The 18098-nt window shown below is 55.6% G+C and overlaps 2 protein-coding genes and 1 long non-coding RNA gene across 3 annotated transcripts in view; 1 reads left to right on the top strand and 2 right to left on the bottom strand.

The window, feature by feature from the left end:
* LOC134156774 (uncharacterized) overlaps nt 1-8196 on the bottom strand; it is a 39803-nt gene extending 31607 nt beyond the window's left edge. Inside the window, exon 1 of the long non-coding RNA XR_009962055.1 lies at nt 7834-8196. This is a non-coding gene — a long non-coding RNA (uncharacterized LOC134156774). The remainder of the gene's footprint in view (nt 1-7833) is intronic.
* DLX6 (distal-less homeobox 6) lies at nt 2252-6654 on the top strand. Its single transcript, XM_062605119.1, has 3 exons — nt 2252-3050; nt 3960-4153; nt 5952-6654. Exons 1-3 carry the CDS (start codon nt 2690-2692, stop codon nt 6201-6203), a joined length of 807 nt encoding a protein of 268 aa, XP_062461103.1. The 5' UTR covers nt 2252-2689; the 3' UTR covers nt 6204-6654.
* Nucleotides 8197-14462: 6266 nt separating the features above from the next.
* DLX5 (distal-less homeobox 5) lies at nt 14463-17239 on the bottom strand. The gene is made up of 3 exons (XM_062605027.1): nt 16742-17239; nt 15402-15586; nt 14463-15169 (listed from the first exon to the last, which is right to left on the bottom strand). The coding sequence occupies exons 1-3, from the start codon at nt 17094-17096 to the stop codon at nt 14837-14839; spliced, it is 873 nt and encodes a 290-aa protein (XP_062461011.1). The 5' UTR covers nt 17097-17239; the 3' UTR covers nt 14463-14836.
* Between the last annotated feature and the right edge of the window lie 859 nt (nt 17240-18098).

Raw genomic sequence — 18098 nt, 5'->3', positions numbered from 1 at the left:
AGCAACGTGTTGCAAACCCTCCCCAGCCTATTTTCTGACACCTTTTGTTCTGCACGCTCTTGCTGCTGGAGAAAGTGCTAGTATGTGCACCTGCGAGAAAACGCCTTCGTGATCTTAATAGCAAGCTGGAGGGGATAAAGCAATAAAACTGCCAAATGTACCTGTTCCTATTGAGTACATTACCTACACCTATAAATAAAGAGTCCCAGTAGGAATTCTTCCCCTTTCTCTATATTTTTATTCATTGTAGATTTGTAAACGCCTGGATCGGGTTACCCTTTCGCGTGTTAAAGTGGAACACTTGTTAAAAGCAGGAGAACAAGGCAAGACACTTACAACTGCATTCAGAGTTACTGAACCGGCTCCAAGGGCTCAAGAAGTGAAACAACGGTGAGAGGGTGGGTAAGGGAGCTCCAAACATCCCAGCCGCCCAGGAGAAAAGACACCCCCCTCCTCCCCCTCATGAAATAAGCCAGCTGAACTATAAGCACCGAGACGCTGTGGGTTATGCCCTGCAACCGATCGAGCATCGCTTCGCACCCCCTTCCCCTCCGCCCTCCTCCCTCGGACGGTGAGGTATGCAAAAGGGGGCTCTCATCCGTCGGCTCCCCAGGGGTAATGACCGGGCTGCGGAGAGACAAATCCTCAAAATAAACGAAGAAAGGGAAAGGGGGAAAAATCCCAGAAAGAAATAAAACCCCACTCTGAACATTTCAAAAAAACCGAGGCGTTAAAAAAAAGATCTGGAAAATCTAGACGCGGATCCCCAGGCGATGTGGCCGGGAGAGGCAGTGTCAGGACCCACGCTCGGGCTGGAGGGGTCTCGGGGGTCTGCAAGCGGCAGCTGCCGATGCCGGTGTTGTTTTTCCAAGCCCGGAGCCTTCAGCCCATTTCCCCGTCTAGAGCGAGTTCGGGATTTCTCTAGGCTTAGAGAGCTCCGCCGGGTCCTTCCTACCTCAGTCCTCTGCGGTGGGGTCTGCCTCCGGAGTTCATGCTTAGCTGGACGCCAGGAGATTTAAGAGAGGGAAAGGGGGGAAGAAAAGAGAGAGGGAGTGAGGGAGAGAGGGGGGAGAGAGAGAAGAGGGGAGAGAGATCCTCCGCCGTGCCGGATCAAACTTAATGTCTTTCCCTAGTCCATCTTTGAAAGAGAAGTGGTAATACCACCTGGATGTTCGGATATAAATCCCCTTGCAAATAATAAATGGATTAATAATAACAAGGTATGAAGTTCTTTTTATAGAAAAAAGGAGAGAATTGAAACTAAATGCGGCAGTTAGACAACCATTTTGATAAGAGGATAATTGAGGCGACACTGGTGTATAATTAGAGGATAATTTATGCTATATCCACTTTTATTCCACCTCCCAAAATAAACCCAGTCCATAATCATTACAGGCAAATTGTTCTGAATTTTATAGCAGCAATTTGAACAAAGTACTGCAGTTAATCATGGGAGATTTTTGTGTATTCCTGATTAGAAGTCTAATTGCCTCCTTCCAGAAAGTAAAAATAACCGTAAAACGACTCTATTTTTATCATTAACAATGTTGACAATAAAATAAAATCAACTGGAATTGTAATCTAAAGACAAATTTAGGGCGCAGGCACTTTTTTTTTCTCTTTTCTTTTTTTTTTCTCTTTTTTTTTTTTTTTTTCCTCGGGTCGTTTATATCCTAATCAAGCTTTTGCCAAAACCGCCAACCGCACGTAGCCATTTGCATATATTTGAAAGCCATTATGGGGAGCTGCTGCCGACGCCGCTTTTCAACGGGGGGGGGGGGGCGTGCGTGTTGAAAACGCTTTGCGCGACACTTCGCCTCGCTGAAAATACCGCGCAAGGAGAAGGGAGAGAGAGAAAAGGGGGGTAATGAAAGGGGAGAATGGAGGGGGGATGCGTGATTTTGGCGGGGAAAGCGTGATGAGGGGGAGATAGGGGCAGGCCGTCCCCTTTTCCCCACCCGTGTGCGAGGAACCGAGCGCTCACGATGCGCTCTCCGCGCCCCGTGCACGGGTGGGGAAAAGACGAGGGGTGAAGGGGAGGGGGGGGGGAGAAAGGGGGGCGGGCAGCGCGCGCGCTGCCGGGGCGGTGACGTCAGGGGGTTGAGTGACCAATGAGGGAGGCGCTGCCCTCCGGAGACGAACCATTCGACTTATGCGCGTCCCTGCCCTTCAAGTCGAAGCGCGGAGCCCCACAACTTTCCCAGCCCCCCCCCCCCGCCTCCCTCCTTCTTCTTCCTCCCGTATTCCCGGCCCTCCTCTCTCGCTCTCTTCCCACACTCCCCCCCCCCCCCCCAAAATAAAAAAAAACAACACAACCCACCCCACGCGCCGGGGGGATGAAGGAAAAGAGCGGCGCAAAAAAGCGGCTGGAGTAGCCCGCCCTCCCCCTCCACACACCCCGCACACCGCCCTCCCCTTCCTCCCCTCCCTCAGTGAACGAGGCCCCTCGCACAACGACTCTTGGAGAGGAAGGGGGGGAAGGAGAAAAAAAAAAAAAAAGGCGGAAAAGAAGGAGAGAAAAAAAAAAGGGGGGGGGATAAAAAAAAAAAAAAAAAAGAAATTAAATTAAATCCCCGCTGCCTCTCCAGCGGTGCCGCGGCGGGTAAGGGTAGCGGCGGTGGCTGGGCAGAGAGGAGGCAGAGCACGGGGGGCGAGCCGGGGAGCGCCGCGCTCTCCCTCCCAAACTTTGATGATGACCATGACTACGATGGCTGACGGGCTGGACGCGCAAGACTCCTCGAAATCCGCCTTCATGGAGTTCGGGCAGCAGCAGCCGCCGCCGCCGCAGCCGCCGCCGCCGCCCCACTCCCAGCAGAGCTCGCCGGCCATGGCCGGCGCCCACTACCCGCTGCACTGCCTGCACTCCGCCGCCGGTTCGCATCCGCACCACCAGCATCACCACCACAGCTCGCCCTACTCCGGCACCGCCGGCTCCTACAACCACCGTTCGCTGGCAGCCTACCCCTACGTGAGCCACTCGCAGCACAGCCCGTACCTCCAGTCCTACCACAACAGCAGCGCGGCCAGCCAGACGCGAGCAGACGACTCAGGTGAGCCGGCACCGCTTCCCCGACCAGCCGCCAGCCCCCCCTTTGTCCTTCTCTCCACCATCCCCGGGACTCATTCTGGGCTCCCGCACAGCGACCCCCGCCGTGCCCCCCGCTCCCGCCGGGTGACGCTGACACTGGGGTGCGCGGGGCGGCGGGGAGAGAAGCGGGGGCTGCTCGTTCCCGAGGGCCTACTCCTTGTCGTGCCCGGCGGAGTGGCCGCCGTGCTTCCCCCCATAGAGCCGGCGGCAGCTGCCGGAGGGACCACGGCGCTGGGTACCGGCGCCTCCCCGGTAGCCCCGCGGCCGGCGGGCAGGGGACTAAGCTCGGCGCTCCTTTGTTACTGCTGGACCAGCTTTAGGCAAAATTCCTGCTAACACCTGAGGAGTGAAAGTTTCCAGGCGAGCGGGTCGCATTCCGCTCGGGGGCCGCCTGATTTATTTATTATTTTTTTCTGGGAGACGCTTATTTGTATGTATTCATCCGGAGGGGCACGGCGGGGGGGGGGGAGGGAGGGAGGGAGCATTGTTAACAGTCTCGGACTGGTGATTCACTGACCACCAAACCGGCGACGCGAAGTCAGTTAGCTGGTTCGAACCTGGATGGCCCTGGACCCGGGCATCCCTCCACGAAGCCAGCCCTGCAATTTGTTTTCCTATATATCTGTTCAACTAGTAGTAGTTTTTCTCCCTCGAGGAAGGGCAGAGTGCCCAGCCTGCCCGGATGATAGTTTCCTTCCCCACCGCCCCCCCACAGCCCCGGCATCTCCCCAGCGGCAGCCGCTGTGTCCGAGGTGATGTTGCACCGGCACCGGGGCAGGCTGCAGCGTTCAGGGGAGCCGTGGGGCAGCCAAAACGCCTGCTCTAAATAGGGAAAATAGGAGATGTTTCAGCTGTGTTATTTCGCTTGCAGATCAGCAAAAAACCACAGTGATTGAAAACGGTGAAATCAGATTCAATGGAAAAGGGAAAAAGATTCGGAAGCCTCGAACCATTTACTCTAGTCTACAACTCCAGGCTTTAAACCATCGCTTTCAGCAGACTCAGTACCTGGCACTTCCAGAGAGAGCTGAGCTGGCAGCTTCATTAGGACTTACCCAGACACAGGTAATTACTGGGAATCCCAAATCACTGAAATCCTGCTCGAGCGATAAAGGCCAAGCACAGTACGATGCTCCCCAAACGTTTTGGCCTCTGTGCGGGAGCGGTAGCGAAGGTATCGCACACGGTCCCCAGCTATGCGTGACAGGATTTACCTAATGCACGACAGAGAGACCGGTCTGCCGCAGAGGGAGCGGGATTCGGCCGTCTGGCGAGCAAGGGCTCCCTTTCGATGACACACATAACATTTTAAAACTGCCTGTCTTTTCGGATCATCCCAGCCACCGAGATGCAGCTGCCCAGCTGTGAAAAGGAGAACAAAACAAAGGCGAGGGATCGCTGGGCCTGAGGTAGAGCTGAAAGCAAGGCAAAGCTGCCTCGTAGCAACCTCTAGGCAGAGGGGAGGCAAGAACAGGTTAGGAAATACCTGTAAAATCAATAGTTAATTCACCCGGGATGACTAACGCAAACGCAGCGGTTACCCTTGGGCAAAATGTACGAAAGGTGATAATAGATCTGAAGATCAAAGACAGCCGTGTACAAAATTATGGCAGGTTAAGCCATAGTTAAGTGTGGTTGGAGTAGCTGTGCCATTCGACTAATTTAAGCTTGAAAGACACATGAGGCATTACAGGCTTCCCAGGCTGGGGTTTGCGGGGAAGTGCATGGATAGATGGGATCAATTCGGGTAAAATGTAATCATGGGAATTTATGAGCTTAACAAACAACTTCAGGATTTTATCATTGTTGATAACAGTCGCTTCCAGCCAGCGATTTTTAAGTACTCGGCAAACATTAATCATGGGAATAGACCTGATGGTTTTTCAAATGGGATTTTAGCATCCTTACCATGCACACTCTGTCTCATTGCTGTCTCGCTTGCTTTCTCGTACTCAGAGATTTGGTTTTAGGGGCCCGATCCTGAGCATGCAGCTAGACAAGTACCCCTGCCTTGCCCTAGCATTATATCTGTAAAGTTTGCAAGGTCAAATGCACGTGTGGGAGTTGTTTCCTTTGTATAATTTTAAGAAGAGTTGTTTTCTTTGACAGATTTTAAGAAGTATGTGTCTATATATGCTTTACATATATAATTCCTTTAACAATTCTGACATGCCAGAGTGGGCCCGATCCTTGCACATCTCTTGGAATGCAGGCTCCCTCCGCTGGAGCTCTACTGGATTAGGAGCAGGATGAGACCCAAATCAATCTCTATAACCAGATACTCGCCGAGAAAAGAGCATTTTCCTTTCTTTAAATACAACTTCTAAAATAAAGCCACAGTCCTGGTTCCATTGCGCCTCCTTCCCCGTCACATCACCAAGGACCGCTTGATCGTGCATGTTTTTGGATGCGTGCTTTCTTTGTAAGATGCCCTTTGTTTATTGGCTCCTGTCTCCTGGCACAAAATCATATGATTGCCCGTGTTTGACAACAGTTTGTCCAAATGATCAAATGACCTCCAAAATTCTGAATGAGGCGTTCAAGCAGGACAGTGCTGAGCACGTACTCTGCTGCAGTTCAATCACTCTGGCCTGCCCAAGAGAAAATAACGTTCTAGCCTAAAACCTGCATCCCTCACGCTTTCCAGCTCCGCTCTGCCTCTCCTGTTCTCTGAAGCTGCATCCAGAGCCCGAGAGCAGCAGCAGCAGCTACCCTTCCTTCCCCTCTCCCTATCCCTCACTCCTCACCCGGCTGGCGTGGGCTCTCCAGACCTTCTCTAGAGAAACCCCCAGCCCCGAGGGGCTCCCCTGCCTTGCTCTGGGTGCTGACGGCAGCCTAATACCCGCTGCGTTTTGCTCTACAGGTGAAGATCTGGTTTCAGAACAAGCGCTCCAAGTTCAAGAAGCTGCTGAAGCAGGGCAGCAACCCCCACGAGAGCGACCCTCTGCCCGGCTCCGCAGCCCTCTCCCCGCGCTCTCCGGCTCTGCCTCCAGTCTGGGACGTTTCAGCTTCTGCCAAGGGAGTCAATATGCCTCCCAACAGCTACATGCCTGGCTATTCTCACTGGTATTCTTCTCCACATCAAGACACAATGCAGAGACCACAAATGATGTGAATTGTCCAAGAGAAATAATCTCCCAAGAACGCCTCGTCTCGACATGGCAAGAAGTTCCCCTGCTTTGCCAAGCCGTGCCAGCTAACAGGCTCTGTGTGAACTTGTAGATGCGGCAAAGAGACAGAGTGGCTTCATTTTCTTTTATTTTTGCTTTTTTTTTTTTTTTTTTTAAGTAACCTCAACGATTGATCTCGAACAGAAAGACACAATTTTCATTCTGGCGCACAGAAGACACTTCTCTTTAGGATATTTTCCTTTGGACTCCAGGGCACCAGCCTCTTTCTCTGTGGAGTATACGTCAAAACAAACTTTTTACAGACTTCGCCCACAAGAAGAACCTGAATCTACCATGGCAGCCGTTTTTACTTGTTTAATGAGCTAAAGACATTACATGATGAAAGAGGGACTAGTCAAAGCTCCTTCATTTTTATTCACCAAATCCGGACTGGGGGGGGAAAATTCAAAGACAGGAGAAGGGATTAAAAAAAACTGAAGAGGGGAAGAAAAAATGGTTGAAAAAATGAAAACATACTGTAAGATTAGAACATTACCACGAAGCAAAACCTGCATGCTTTCTCAAAATGCAACGGGCTGCGGCTCCCAAGAAACCACTGTCTCTCCCGCCAAGAGCCCCCCACCCGCGCACACACACCCGCACACAGCCGGACAGACTCCCGGAGACGAGCAGGACGGACAGCGAGGGATCCGCGGCAGGACCCGCTGCGGCGGCAAGGCAGGAAGGTTCAGCGCTGCCCGCCGGCAGCCTCACCCTTGAGAGAGAGGGACCTTCCCCCCGAGCAACCTTTCTGTATATATTGTTGAATTTTAGTTGTACATATACTTTGTATGGTTTTGTCTCCTTTCATATATAGAGTAAAAGCCACAAAACGCCCGCCTGGCTCCTCATTCTCTCTCTCCACCTCCGAACCGGTGTGTACCCCCCAAAACCAGTTCAGTCCGGGCAGCTGGACGCTGCCCCCTGCTTGCCTGCCCACACGGACATCCTCCCCCCCCCACCTGAGCATACACCTGCCAGCACAGACGGAGCGAGGGGACAGGGGGGTAGCTGGTGGTTTGGGTTTAAGGCTACGACTAGCACAGGAAATAAGCGAGAGCGCAAAGATCAGCCTAGAAGAATTTTCCCATCACCCGGCCATTTCTGCTGCGATTTCCCTGCTCCCCCGCTCAGCTGAGCTGAGCTTTCTCGCCAAGGCGAAGCCCAGAGCCCTGCCTTTCTTCCCAAAGCTCGGAGCCTCCAAATTCTTAAGAAAGGAGGCGCCCTCCTTTGTTTTTCCAGAGCAGACAATGCAAGCGGAGGAATGTTTTGCAGAGCCCTGAGAGGTGCCCAGGCAAACACCGCGCTGCCCGGCCAGCCCCAGCCGCACCAGCTTGTGGAAAGCACAGCAACGCCTGACAATGAAAAGCCCTTTCCTCAGCCAAGCTGGGTGCCCCATACTGCGAGAATTAATGGCTAGAGACCTGGGCATCCTTCAAATTATGAACCTTGAAACCACTGAGCCATTTATCAGAAGTCAATAGAGATCCTCAGAGTGCTCCATATAATGACAGCTACATACAGTCGTGCAAAAGGACAGTCACTATAATTAGACACAAAGCAAAGACTACTTACCAACATACCAGTTTTTTGGGGGGTGTTTTTGTTTTTTTTTTTTTTGAGCAACTTCCACGCTCAGTCAGTCTTCAGAGTGGTTTAAAACCGATCAGTCTTGTCATTTTCTACCATTCGTATTGTTACATTAGGAAAAATGTTTTCTTTTCTTTTTTTCCCCTTCCCACTGTGAAACTTTGGGTTCAGAGCTCCCCAGGATCAATTCTGAACAAAGCCTCCAGCTGCAGTGCCATCCAATTTGAAGCAGACATTGGGGACAATTTAAGGTTTTTATCCACAAGAAGGTTTTTTTTCCATTCTCTTAAATGCAGCCATAATTAGAGTAATTTTTCATGTAGCCCGCTGATTACAGCATTTTTACCGTCAAAGATAATTACCTGTAATTTTCTTCCACTTTTAATACTAAAAAGCCATCTTTATTTAGATTCAGGAACAGGAAAGGCGAAACAAAAGAGGAAAATTATTCTGTTATTCATACACAAATTGCAGAGACGTAGGGCCTAAAATTGAAAATTAACCAAAATTATAATGCTGAAAAGAATGGAAGAGGCTTCAGAAGTACAGCTGGTAGTGGGGCTCACTGAATTATTCAAATGACACTGGAGAGAAAGCTACCATACAGTTAAACCAACAGCATTTGTGCGTCTGTGTGTGTGTGCGCATCTTTCAGGGAGCCCTGCCTTACCCTCCCCGCCCGCCCCAGGCAGGCCCCTGCGGGGGCTTACCCTCCCCTCCACCCCCCGGAGGGCGTCGGACGCCCCTCTGCGGGAGTCCCGCAGCCCAGGGATCCCGGTCCAACGTAGCCGATTCCAGCCGAGCCCGGCCCGACTGCTCCCGGCTCCCATGGCCCCACAGCGCCTTAACCCTTTCTCTGCAGTCCTCGACTGGGGATGGCAGCGGGCGGTCCCGTACCCGCCCCACCTCCGCCTGCGGCCCAAGGGGTGCCAGAAGGGGGTTGCTGCTTGTCATGAGATTTCGGGGGGCCCGTCCGGTGCCACCGTGGGTGCCGGCGCGGAAAGCCTGTGGGAGCGCCTTGCCCTCCTCCCCCACCAATGATTTCTCAGATAGGCTTAAATAAAGCCCAGGCAACAAACAAGCAAGCAAGCAAACAAATAAATTATCATCATCGTAATAATACAAAAGCCGGATTAGCTCCGCAGAGTGGGCGAAGGTGCGGGGGGCAGGCCTTCCCCAGAGCTGCCTGGGAGCGAATAGCAGCAGCGGTAGCGCCGGCTCCCACTCGCGGCTGCCGCCCCGGGAGACTCTCGTGAAACAGCGTCATCTATGGATGGAGCGGCAGCAGCTCCCCACGCCAGCCCCCAACCTGCCGCCGCTCCGCCACCTCCCGCCCGCAGCAGGGCTCCACCGCCCCGAGGCCGCGGGATGGGCGCCACGGACAGCCGCGCTGCAGCCGCCCCACCGCGAGGGCCGGGAGCCGGGGCCAGCCCCGGGGCTGGTCCGGGGGCTGGCGGGATTTCTCCGCTGGACGCCGAGCCCCGCCGGGCGCTCCGTAGGGATCCACCCCGTCCCCTTGCCCGCGGCAGCACAGGAAGGGTAAAAAGGGGTGCAAAGCTGTCGGGGTCCGGCTCGCCGAGGGAAACCACCGGCGCAAGAGTGACCGCGGGAGCTGGGGAACGAGCAGGGACGGAGAGAGCCTCGACCGGGAAGGCGCGAAGCAGCCACAAAGCGACCCCAAACCCAAGCGAGCCCCAAAACTTACCCCCTGTGCAAATCTGCTAAGCAAGGCTCGGGGTCTAGAAATCTATACTGAACAGAAGCAGTGGAGAATATTTTTCTGAGTCTCAGGGCAGAAGCTCTTTCTCTATATTCTTGGTTGAGTGAGCACATCCAGGTGTGAAATTGTTTGCACACCCCAGCACCTCTTATATTGCCAGCAAAATTAGCTGTTATTACTGTCACTGTTTAGTGATGGTTAGCTTGATAAAAAAAACCCTGCTGTAATCAAGACCTGGCGCATCTTTGCAAATTACAGATAATTGTAAACGTCCAGATTATGATAATAGCATCCTAATCCAGCCTGCAATATAATTATTACAGAGTGTTACATCTGAAACTGTCCAGTAGGGCTAATTCAGCCATTATTTAGACCCTATTTTTGCACTGCAAATGGGTTGCTGAGTTGAAAATGTACGATTGTAATTTCACGGGGCACTCAATGAGTAATGGTATAGGGAGAGAAAAATACAAAAGTGAAATGTGAACAGTAGCGATCAAATCAAACTCTGAAGGACAAAAGACTGTTTGATTCATAGGGAATGAGAAGAGCGGGAATTAAGAAAATAACAAATCAGTGGTCTGAATCGCTACGTGTCCAAATCCAGAGGAGGGAGAGCCTGATGTGCAGGAGGGGGAGGAGGATGCTCCAGGCTTCCTCTGCCCTAGGCCACCTCCCGGCTCCGCTTTTTCCGCAGCCTCTCCCGGTACCCGCGGGGTCCCCACTCGTCCCCAGAAGCGGGGTCCCCCTTGTCCTCTGCTTCCTCTCGGGTTCCTGAACCACAGCTTGGGGGAAGAAGCCTCAGGAGCCTCGTAGCCGGGCGGGGAAGGTGAGGGGTGCGGGACACGGGGCCCGCGCTCCCTCCGCGGGAAGCTGCAGAGTCCGCCGCCTCTTGCGCTCCCGCTGGACCAGTCCTCAGGGGTCCTTGAGGAAATTATCACAGAACCGACTCAATTGTAATTAATTAACTGAAAGAGCCTGGCTAACAGGACTACCTGCAGCTAGCGAGGTTAACTCATTGGGTTAGTTGGCTTTCCACTCCTGATTAGGTTTTATTAACCCTGGACACGAAATGCACAAACCTGCTTCATTTTTAGTGGCCCAAATCATCAAAGTGGTGTTGCTGTCCCGCCGACAGGTACCTCAGGGCAGGGGCGGCTTGAGAGCAGTCAGGAGGGGGCCCTTATTGCCCACCGGCCAGCCCCCCCCCCCCCCCCCCGCTGCAGTCCTGTCGTCCTCTGCACGGGAATTAATAAAATTAATTATATTAAAATTAATAAAAAATAACGCGAAGAAAGGGAAAAGAACGCTCAGTGGATACCGCGAGGAGAAAGCCCTATGAAGCGGGTTATACGATGCATATGGAGGAGACGGCGAGTATTCCCTGGGATGGAGGGACAGCCCCACAGTCAGACAGGGGATGCGCTGCAGAGCATGGAGCCAGGTCAGGATCCGGCCCGGCAAGGCTCGCTGATCGCTGCTGCAAAGCTCAGGCTGAGGTTTAGGCAACCTCTCCGGACTGCCTAGGAGCAGGAGGTAGCAAGAAGCCATCTCAAGGCTCCTCCGTGCCAAGGACTGGAGCCATCGTGGATCCTGGCCGGGCCCTCACCTAAAGGGTGAGGAGGCGAGGGGGGCTGGGAGTTTTTCCTGCGGCTTTGAAGGTCGTGTCCGTGGAAGGTGTTCACACAGATACCCGGGGCGTGGGTGCGTGTCGGGATTTATCGGGTCTGTAGTCCTGGTTTATCTTAGAGGATAGAAGATAAACCATTGCTTATCCTCCCACATCGCATGGAAATAGGCGCACTGCCGAACAAAGAGGAGAAACATTGAATTGATGCAACAGAGATTCTCCCTAAAAAGAGAGAGAAATGGAGGCTTAATGTAAACTCCGCGGTTCCTGTTTTCACGGCTCTTGTCTGACCTATAAAGCAGGTTATTGCGTTACTGCAGGCAGCCGCTGAAATGACTGAGAGAAAGAAGAGGGGATTGTCCCCCTCCACCGCCCCCCCGATTTTCCTGAAGCAATAGATCTCCTTTCCGTAATCCACAACCGAACCACCTAAAGTCTGTCAGTCGCAAAACTGCGTGGTAGAAATCTGTAATGGATGCCACATGTGCAATGCACGCTCGGGATAGAGTGCTGCCGGCGGCGGAGCGGGCAGCGCCCGGGGGGGGACCGAATTTATGGGGGACACCGCAGGGAGACGAGGGCTACAGAACAGCCTGGAGAGCGGGCCGGGCTGCCTTGAGGCGGCGACGGGTTGGAGGGGTGGGTTGCTGCTTTCCCCTGAGGTGAAGGGGGAGGGAACCCGAATGGCTTGGCGAGGTGGCAGCGGCGCTCCCCCGGACGGAGGGGGAGATTGCCGGGCGGGAGCAGCGAGGGCGCTTTGGGGAACGAGAGAAGGGGTTCCCCCGGTGTCGGTGCGCAGGTTCGGGTGTGGGTGCTGTGGGCGTGTGCCCCATCTGTGGGTGAGCGCAGGGGATGTTGGATCTGCTGTGAGTGGGAGAGCCCCAGGGGAGCGGGCAGAGTAGGGAGCGTTGGGTCTGGGGCAGCCGGGGCTGCAGGCTCCTCTCCCTGTGCGCCTGTGTGTCTGTGCGTCTGTGTGTATGTCAAGCCCTGTGGCTCAGCCCTGGAGCCGCTCGGCACCCACAGGAATGTGGCTCCTCTCGGCTCCCCGAGCTGCCCCGGCTCCACATGGAAGTGGCCGCCAGGAAAACAGAAGGGGAGGGAAAGAGAGAGGGAGTCAAAAGGAAAAAAAAAAAGCCCGAGCCAGTAATCCGCCGAGCCCAAACCCAGCGTGAGACAAAGGACAGTTCATCCCATCCCTTGCCCGGGGAGGCAGGGGGGGAGGCCCGGACTAGCCAGGCTCCCTCCGGCCGCCGCCGGAGCCCCGGGGGTGCGTCCCGGCGGAGAGAGTCGCCGGGCTGTGTCTGTCTGCGTATAAGGGATATGGGGGGGACAGAAGCATCCACCGTGCTCTGACAGGGGCTCTCAAGAACGACGGGCGGCTGTAGATCCCCCATTGGGCATTGAGGCCACGGGGACCCCAGGCATCTCCTGAATGGGCCTGGCTACCCTTCCCAGGTAAGAGGTGCCAGGCTCTCCCCGACCTGCCCAACAGCACCTCAAGCTGGGAGGAGGAGAACTTAAGCAGAGAGGAGGACCGGCATGGAAACCAAACCGAGCTGACTCGGCTGGCTGGAGAGGGGAGCTATGTCAGGGCCCAGTAACTCTGTGTGAATTCACATCCCTGCCTGGCCGGCATCCCGCCTCCCCAGAGCTGTTCCTACGCTGTCCGCTCGAGCCCTTCCGGTCCCTGCAGGTCACCGTCACCACCGGCCCAGCGGCAGCTCCTCAAAGAAAGGGGTGGGTGGATCCACCTGGGAAATAGACTTCCACCTTTGGTATCCAAACCTTTCTGCAAAGGGAAGGGACCTCGGGGAGGGGAGAATCTCTTACTGCAGGTTGAAAAGGAAATATTAATGCTTTTCTAGAGGGAAACGAGGAAAAGAATGGAGGAAAAAGTCGGGCTTTATTTTGCACGGGGTGGAAGTTAGCAGAAGAGACAAAGCCAAGCTTTTCAGCTAGCGGAAAGTCCCTGAAACCTTGCAAGTGAACCGAGCAGGGGTCGGTCCTCAGAGCCGCGGAGGCGACGCGGGAAGCAGCGGGGAGGCCCGCTACCAGGCAGCGGGCAGGGGTGGGCAGCCGGTGCGGCCCCTGCCGCCCTCCGCCGGCACCCACGCGTCCCTCCCCGGCGTGCAGAGAGCAGCATTACCGAACAAACTGGTCTATTGTACTGCGAGCCATTTACCAACCCCCGAACCTGTTACAAAACAGCAACCCCGGGCTTCTTTCTTCGTGGAGAAACACGCACACGCACACGCACAAAACATGGCAGGCGGGAGCGGAGGGAGAAGAAAGGAGGGGGAGGGCAACAGGGAGGAAGACTAGAGACAGGTAAGCGCGCCCCAGGGCAGGAGGTGCCTTTCCAAGCCTCGCCTCCCAGCCCCGCCAGCCTCGGGTGGCAGCGGGGCGGGGGGGGTTGGGGGGTGGGGTGTTAATCTCGGGGATCCTTCGAGCGACGCCTTTGGCACGTTCCCTGCTGCCACCTTACCCCAAGCGGCCCTGAATTCCCTGATGGCCGAGGAGAGGTGGGAGCCCCGCGGGAACGTGGGTCGCCTTGGGGACCCCGGTGGCTGCCGGGGAAAACCTGGGGGTTCTGCTGGGAGAGGGGCTTCAGCACTGGGCTGCGCCAGGCACGGCTCCGCCGCTGGGGTCTTACCTAAATCGTGTAAATAGAAATAAAAAAATCAAATACAAGTACCTCGCAACGTGCCTCCTTCAGCCGGAGCTGCCGCAGGCTTTTACCAGGAGTGAAGGGAGCGGGGCCCTCATTTTATCCTTTTCTCACATTTAGTGGCTCCCTTTGACGGAAACGTAATTTGTGTAATTAGCCGAGCGCACACGGGCGACTGATGGGCTGTGGAGTGTGCAGCTCTCGACGCTAATTGCTCTCAGGAAAGGATTCAGGGCGGCTTAAGAAGAGATATTTAATTTCTACCGTCAGGATGGGCAGCTATGGCTTCAGCTTAAATCATTGTGCAAGAAGGTGTAAGTGATCCGGCAAAAGCCCCTTTTCCAGCGGGGAGAGAGCATCGCCGGACATCGGCTCGCCCCTGGGGAGGCACCTACAAGGACCAGATCCTGCCGATATACTCGGGCTGCGCTGGCACGGCCCGACCTGGCCCGGTGACTGAACAGGGGCTCCCAGGATCAGGCCCATCAAAATCCCTCTTTCCTCCCTCGCTCTCTGCAAGCAAATTGGCATTATGATAATTCTTAACATTATTTTCCCTCTTATCGATAGAAAAAGGGGTAATTTGGAAACGTCTCTCGTGGTCGAAATAATTTTATTTTATTCAGAATATACAGTTTAATTCCTCTATCTACAATTATTTACAGGGTTAAAATAACATTGAAAAAAAGTCTCTGGAAAAGTTGAGGTCATAGATTTCAAGGCACCATTGATAGTGTCCACAGCTGAGCCAAAAAATGTCCGTATTGTATAAAAAAAGGGTTTCCTTTGAAATGCAATAAGTTACATGCACAAGCTTTACACGTTTTAATCTTTTTGTTTGTTTCTTTTCCCTTTTAAAAATTCCCCATATGCATTCCTTTCGTTATTATTCCTTAACAGTAAAACACGGGAGTCCAAGGAACAAAACAGAACAACAAAAAAATAAAAATAAAATAATAGGGGGCAGACTCTAATAGATTGTCCCAGAGGCCAGCGCTAACGGGTGCTGTAGGGAGCCGTGGGGTTGGAGGTGGGAGTTGATGGAGTTGGCAGCGGGGTACCAGGAAGCGGAGCTCTCCAGGTAGGTGGATGCAGGGGACGGGTTGGAGTTTGGAGGGTGAGCATGTGCGTGGGCATGGTGGCTGAGGGAGCGGGACGAGCCCTGAGGTTCCCAAACCGCAGGTGACTGTGGAGAGTTGCAGGCCATGGGGTCGCTGGAGCTGGGGCTGTGCTCTGGAGGCATCTCCCCGTTCTTCATGATCTTCTTGATCTTGGATCTTTTATTCTGAAACCAAATTTTCACCTGGGAGGGGGGCGGGAGAAGAGGGGAGGAAAGAGGGAGGGGGGGGAGGGAAACCGACACCATTAATGCCCGCCTGGCAATACGGCGCTCTGCGACTGCGAAGGACCCTCTCCCCCGCCGCCCTACCGGCCCCTCCGGGGGGCACGATCCCGACCATCCCTCCCCGCCGCGGAGGCCCAGGGCTCTGCGCTCCGCCGGGCCGAGCCGAGCTGAACCAAGACAAGCGCGGTACCTGTGTCTGCGTGAGTCCCAGAGAGGCGGCCAGCTCGGCCCGCTCGGGCAGGGCGAGGTACTGGGTCTTCTGAAACCTCCTCTGCAACGCCGCCAGCTGAAAGCTGGAATAAATAGTCCGGGGTTTGCGCACTTTCTTTGGTTTGCCGTTCACCATCCTCACCTCGGGCTCCGCCACCTCCTTCTCTGCACGGGCGCAAGGGCGGGAGAGAGACACAGACGCAGACGTTAAGGCGCGGGACACGGCTCCGCTCCGCGCCGCTCCTCCCCGCGCAGCCTGCGCCGCCGGCATCCCTCCCGCGGGCCGGGCCGGGGAGAGGCGCCTGCCCGACTGGTCCCCGCGGCTCTCCCCGGGGCTCCCGCTGCTGGGACGCGGTCCCACGCACCCTCCGCCGGCTCCGCGCCATGCAGCGCGGGGGGCCGCGCCCCCTCCGGGAAGGGCCTTGCCCACCCCGGCCGCCACGGGCATCCCAACTGGTGCGCAGCGCATCGCTGCGCGGGCGCGGACGGGGGCGCGGGGCATGCGCGGCAGCCGCGGGGATTAGGGGGATGACCGGTGCCCCGCTGGGCAGAGGCCAGCCCGGAGAGGAGCCGAGACCCAGCCGGGGCACCGGCCGATTCCCCCTCACAACCGAGACGTCCATAGCGCTGCCGGCTTGTCCCCAAGCGCCGCCGCTGCGGCACCGTCCCAGCCAAGCCCCGGCCGCCTGGATTGGCTACGGCTGGGTTTAGGTTTTTCTTTCCTGTCCCCACATTTCCTCCTCCTCAACAACTTACAAAAAGTAAATGGAAAATGCTAAAACCTCGGTGCTTTCTGGGACAACCCCCCCGGCTCCGCAGCCTCATCACGCCCGGGCTCCCCCTCCCAGCCTCCTTCTTCTCCCCTCCAGCACAGAGGGAAGGAAACTTTCTTTGCCATCGCGAACCCGACTTTGAGACATGCAACAAGGCTTAGCTATTTTCTCCGCTCTTCCTGCGGGGGGAAGCAGGAGGGAGGCAGCTGGGGGAGCTCGGGGGCGGGGGGCAGCTGACGGACGCTTGCTTCCCTAAAGTACTGTCCCAGGATTTGCGTTGTAGATCCTGCGGGCTGGGCAGGAAAACTCGAACAGCTTTTACCTTTTTTTTTTTCCCTGTAATTTTCCTTTTTATCCCCCCCTCCCCCTTCGATTTTTTCCCCTTATTTGTTTTCCTTTCTTTCTTTTAATTACTATTTTTTAACTTCTCTCGATGGCTCAGGGCAAGCCGCCTCCCCGCTGGGCAGGGATGTGCGGGGGTCGCTGTCCCGGTCCCTTATGTTCCCCCCTCGCCTCGGGGTCTGCCGCCCCTGCCCCCCGCTCTCACCTGGCTGGCTGGCGGAGCTCTGTACACGGTTGTAAGCCCCGCTGTACTGATGGTAGGGGCTGGCGTAGCTGTAGTCGGCGTAGGCTTTGGCAGGATAGTTCCCGGCAGATCCGTTCATACCGTGGTACTGATATTGGTAGGGGTTGAGCGCTTTGCCGTAGGAAGCCGAGGTAGGCGAGCAGTAGCCGTGCGGGGCTCCCCCAGCAGGGCTGTAGTAGTCGGAATCCGTAGCCGAGGACTCGGGTAAAGTGGGAGATTCCTGGGACGGGTGGTGCATGGCTGCGGCCGTCTGGAAAGGAGCCTGGAAGTCGCCGGACCTGATGTTGGGGACCCTTCTGTCAAATACTCCTGTCATAGCTCGGAGCCGGCGGCTGGCTGGAGCTGGCTGTGGGGCTGCTCGGGTCTAAGCAGACATGTCTGGGGGAGGAGGCTGCGGCGCTGTGTCTGTCTCCGGCAGACTGCTGGCTGGGGCGCAGCATAGGCTTGGTTAAATCCTTAATTGCGCTCTTACGCACAGCAGGGTGGATCGGGTTCCATTGGCCAGAGCAATCGGGAGCAGCGACACCCTAACTCGTCCAACTAGTTTAGCACAACAAAGCTTTGGCTTTAAAAAAAAAAGTGGGGGGAAGTAAAAAAAAAAAAAAAAAAGAAGTCCCATTCAGGCTCTTTTAAAGTGAATACCAACAGCAATCTCCGAGCCGGAGCGTCGCGATAGGGAGGTTTCCGGCTCCCCCAACCCCAGCCGGGGAGGGGGCTCGGCCGCCACAGCCACTCCTCACCTCCAGCCCGCAGCGCCCCGGAGGCGGCAGCCGTCCGGTCCCTCTTGGCTACGCTGAGGGCTTGGGAACTACGCACTGGGCGCTTCTGCCTCCCAGCGCGGTTTCTGGTCTGGTGGCAGTAACCATCGCAGTCTAACCGGGGTCGTTTCACCCGGGTCGTTCTCGTTCTCGTTCTCCCTCTCCCGGGTGGACGCCGTCCGGGACCTCCGCGTTAACGTACATCGTATGAACTCCCCAGAATTGTGAATTTTAGTTACATCATTTCCTGCGCCCAGGACCCCAGCACTACCTGGAGACGCTCTGCCACAGGGGTGCCGGGAAGCTACTGAGGCCTGGGGGTCCTCACCGGCCTGGCTGCAGCACGAAGCCCCAGGGCACGCCGCTAGCCGCTTGTCCCCACGCATGGCCGCTCTCACAGCACCGTGGTCATGCTCACGCTCCGGCCCAGGGTCTAATGCCCCTCTGAGAGGAGTCCAAACCATGCTCCCGCGTGGGCAGGACCAGTCGGAGCCCGGTTTCCGGGTGACAGACCCCCCGAAGAGGCTGGTGTTGTTCCCTCTTTCCCCCCCCCCTCCCCT

The sequence above is a fragment of the Pezoporus occidentalis genome, unplaced genomic scaffold, assembly GCF_034315485.1.
Source record: "Pezoporus occidentalis ecotype Australia unplaced genomic scaffold, CSIRO_AGI_Poc_V1 ctg9, whole genome shotgun sequence".
Taxonomy (NCBI): domain Eukaryota; kingdom Metazoa; phylum Chordata; class Aves; order Psittaciformes; family Psittacidae; genus Pezoporus; species Pezoporus occidentalis.
The sequence above is the reverse complement of the archived record's forward strand: the minus strand, read 5'-3'. Positions and strand labels throughout refer to the sequence as shown.

What these genes read in the sequence shown, in the direction of transcription:
- DLX6 (XM_062605119.1), top strand. Translation starts at nt 2,690, where the DNA reads ATGATGACCATGACTACGATGGCTGACGGGCTGGACGCGCAAGACTCC. An exon ending in GACGCGAGCAGACGACTCAG is followed by an intron (nt 3,051 to 3,959) that starts GTGAGCCGGCAC and finishes TTTCGCTTGCAG; the next exon opens with ATCAGCAAAAAACCACAGTG. An exon ending in TAGGACTTACCCAGACACAG is followed by an intron (nt 4,154 to 5,951) that starts GTAATTACTGGG and finishes TTTGCTCTACAG; the next exon opens with GTGAAGATCTGGTTTCAGAA.
- DLX5 (XM_062605027.1), bottom strand. Translation starts at nt 17,096, where the DNA reads ATGACAGGAGTATTTGACAGAAGGGTCCCCAACATCAGGTCCGGCGAC. An exon ending in GAGCTCCGCCAGCCAGCCAG is followed by an intron (nt 15,587 to 16,741) that starts GTGAGAGCGGGG and finishes GCGCCCGTGCAG; the next exon opens with AGAAGGAGGTGGCGGAGCCC. An exon ending in TGGGACTCACGCAGACACAG is followed by an intron (nt 15,170 to 15,401) that starts GTACCGCGCTTG and finishes CCCCCCTCCCAG; the next exon opens with GTGAAAATTTGGTTTCAGAA.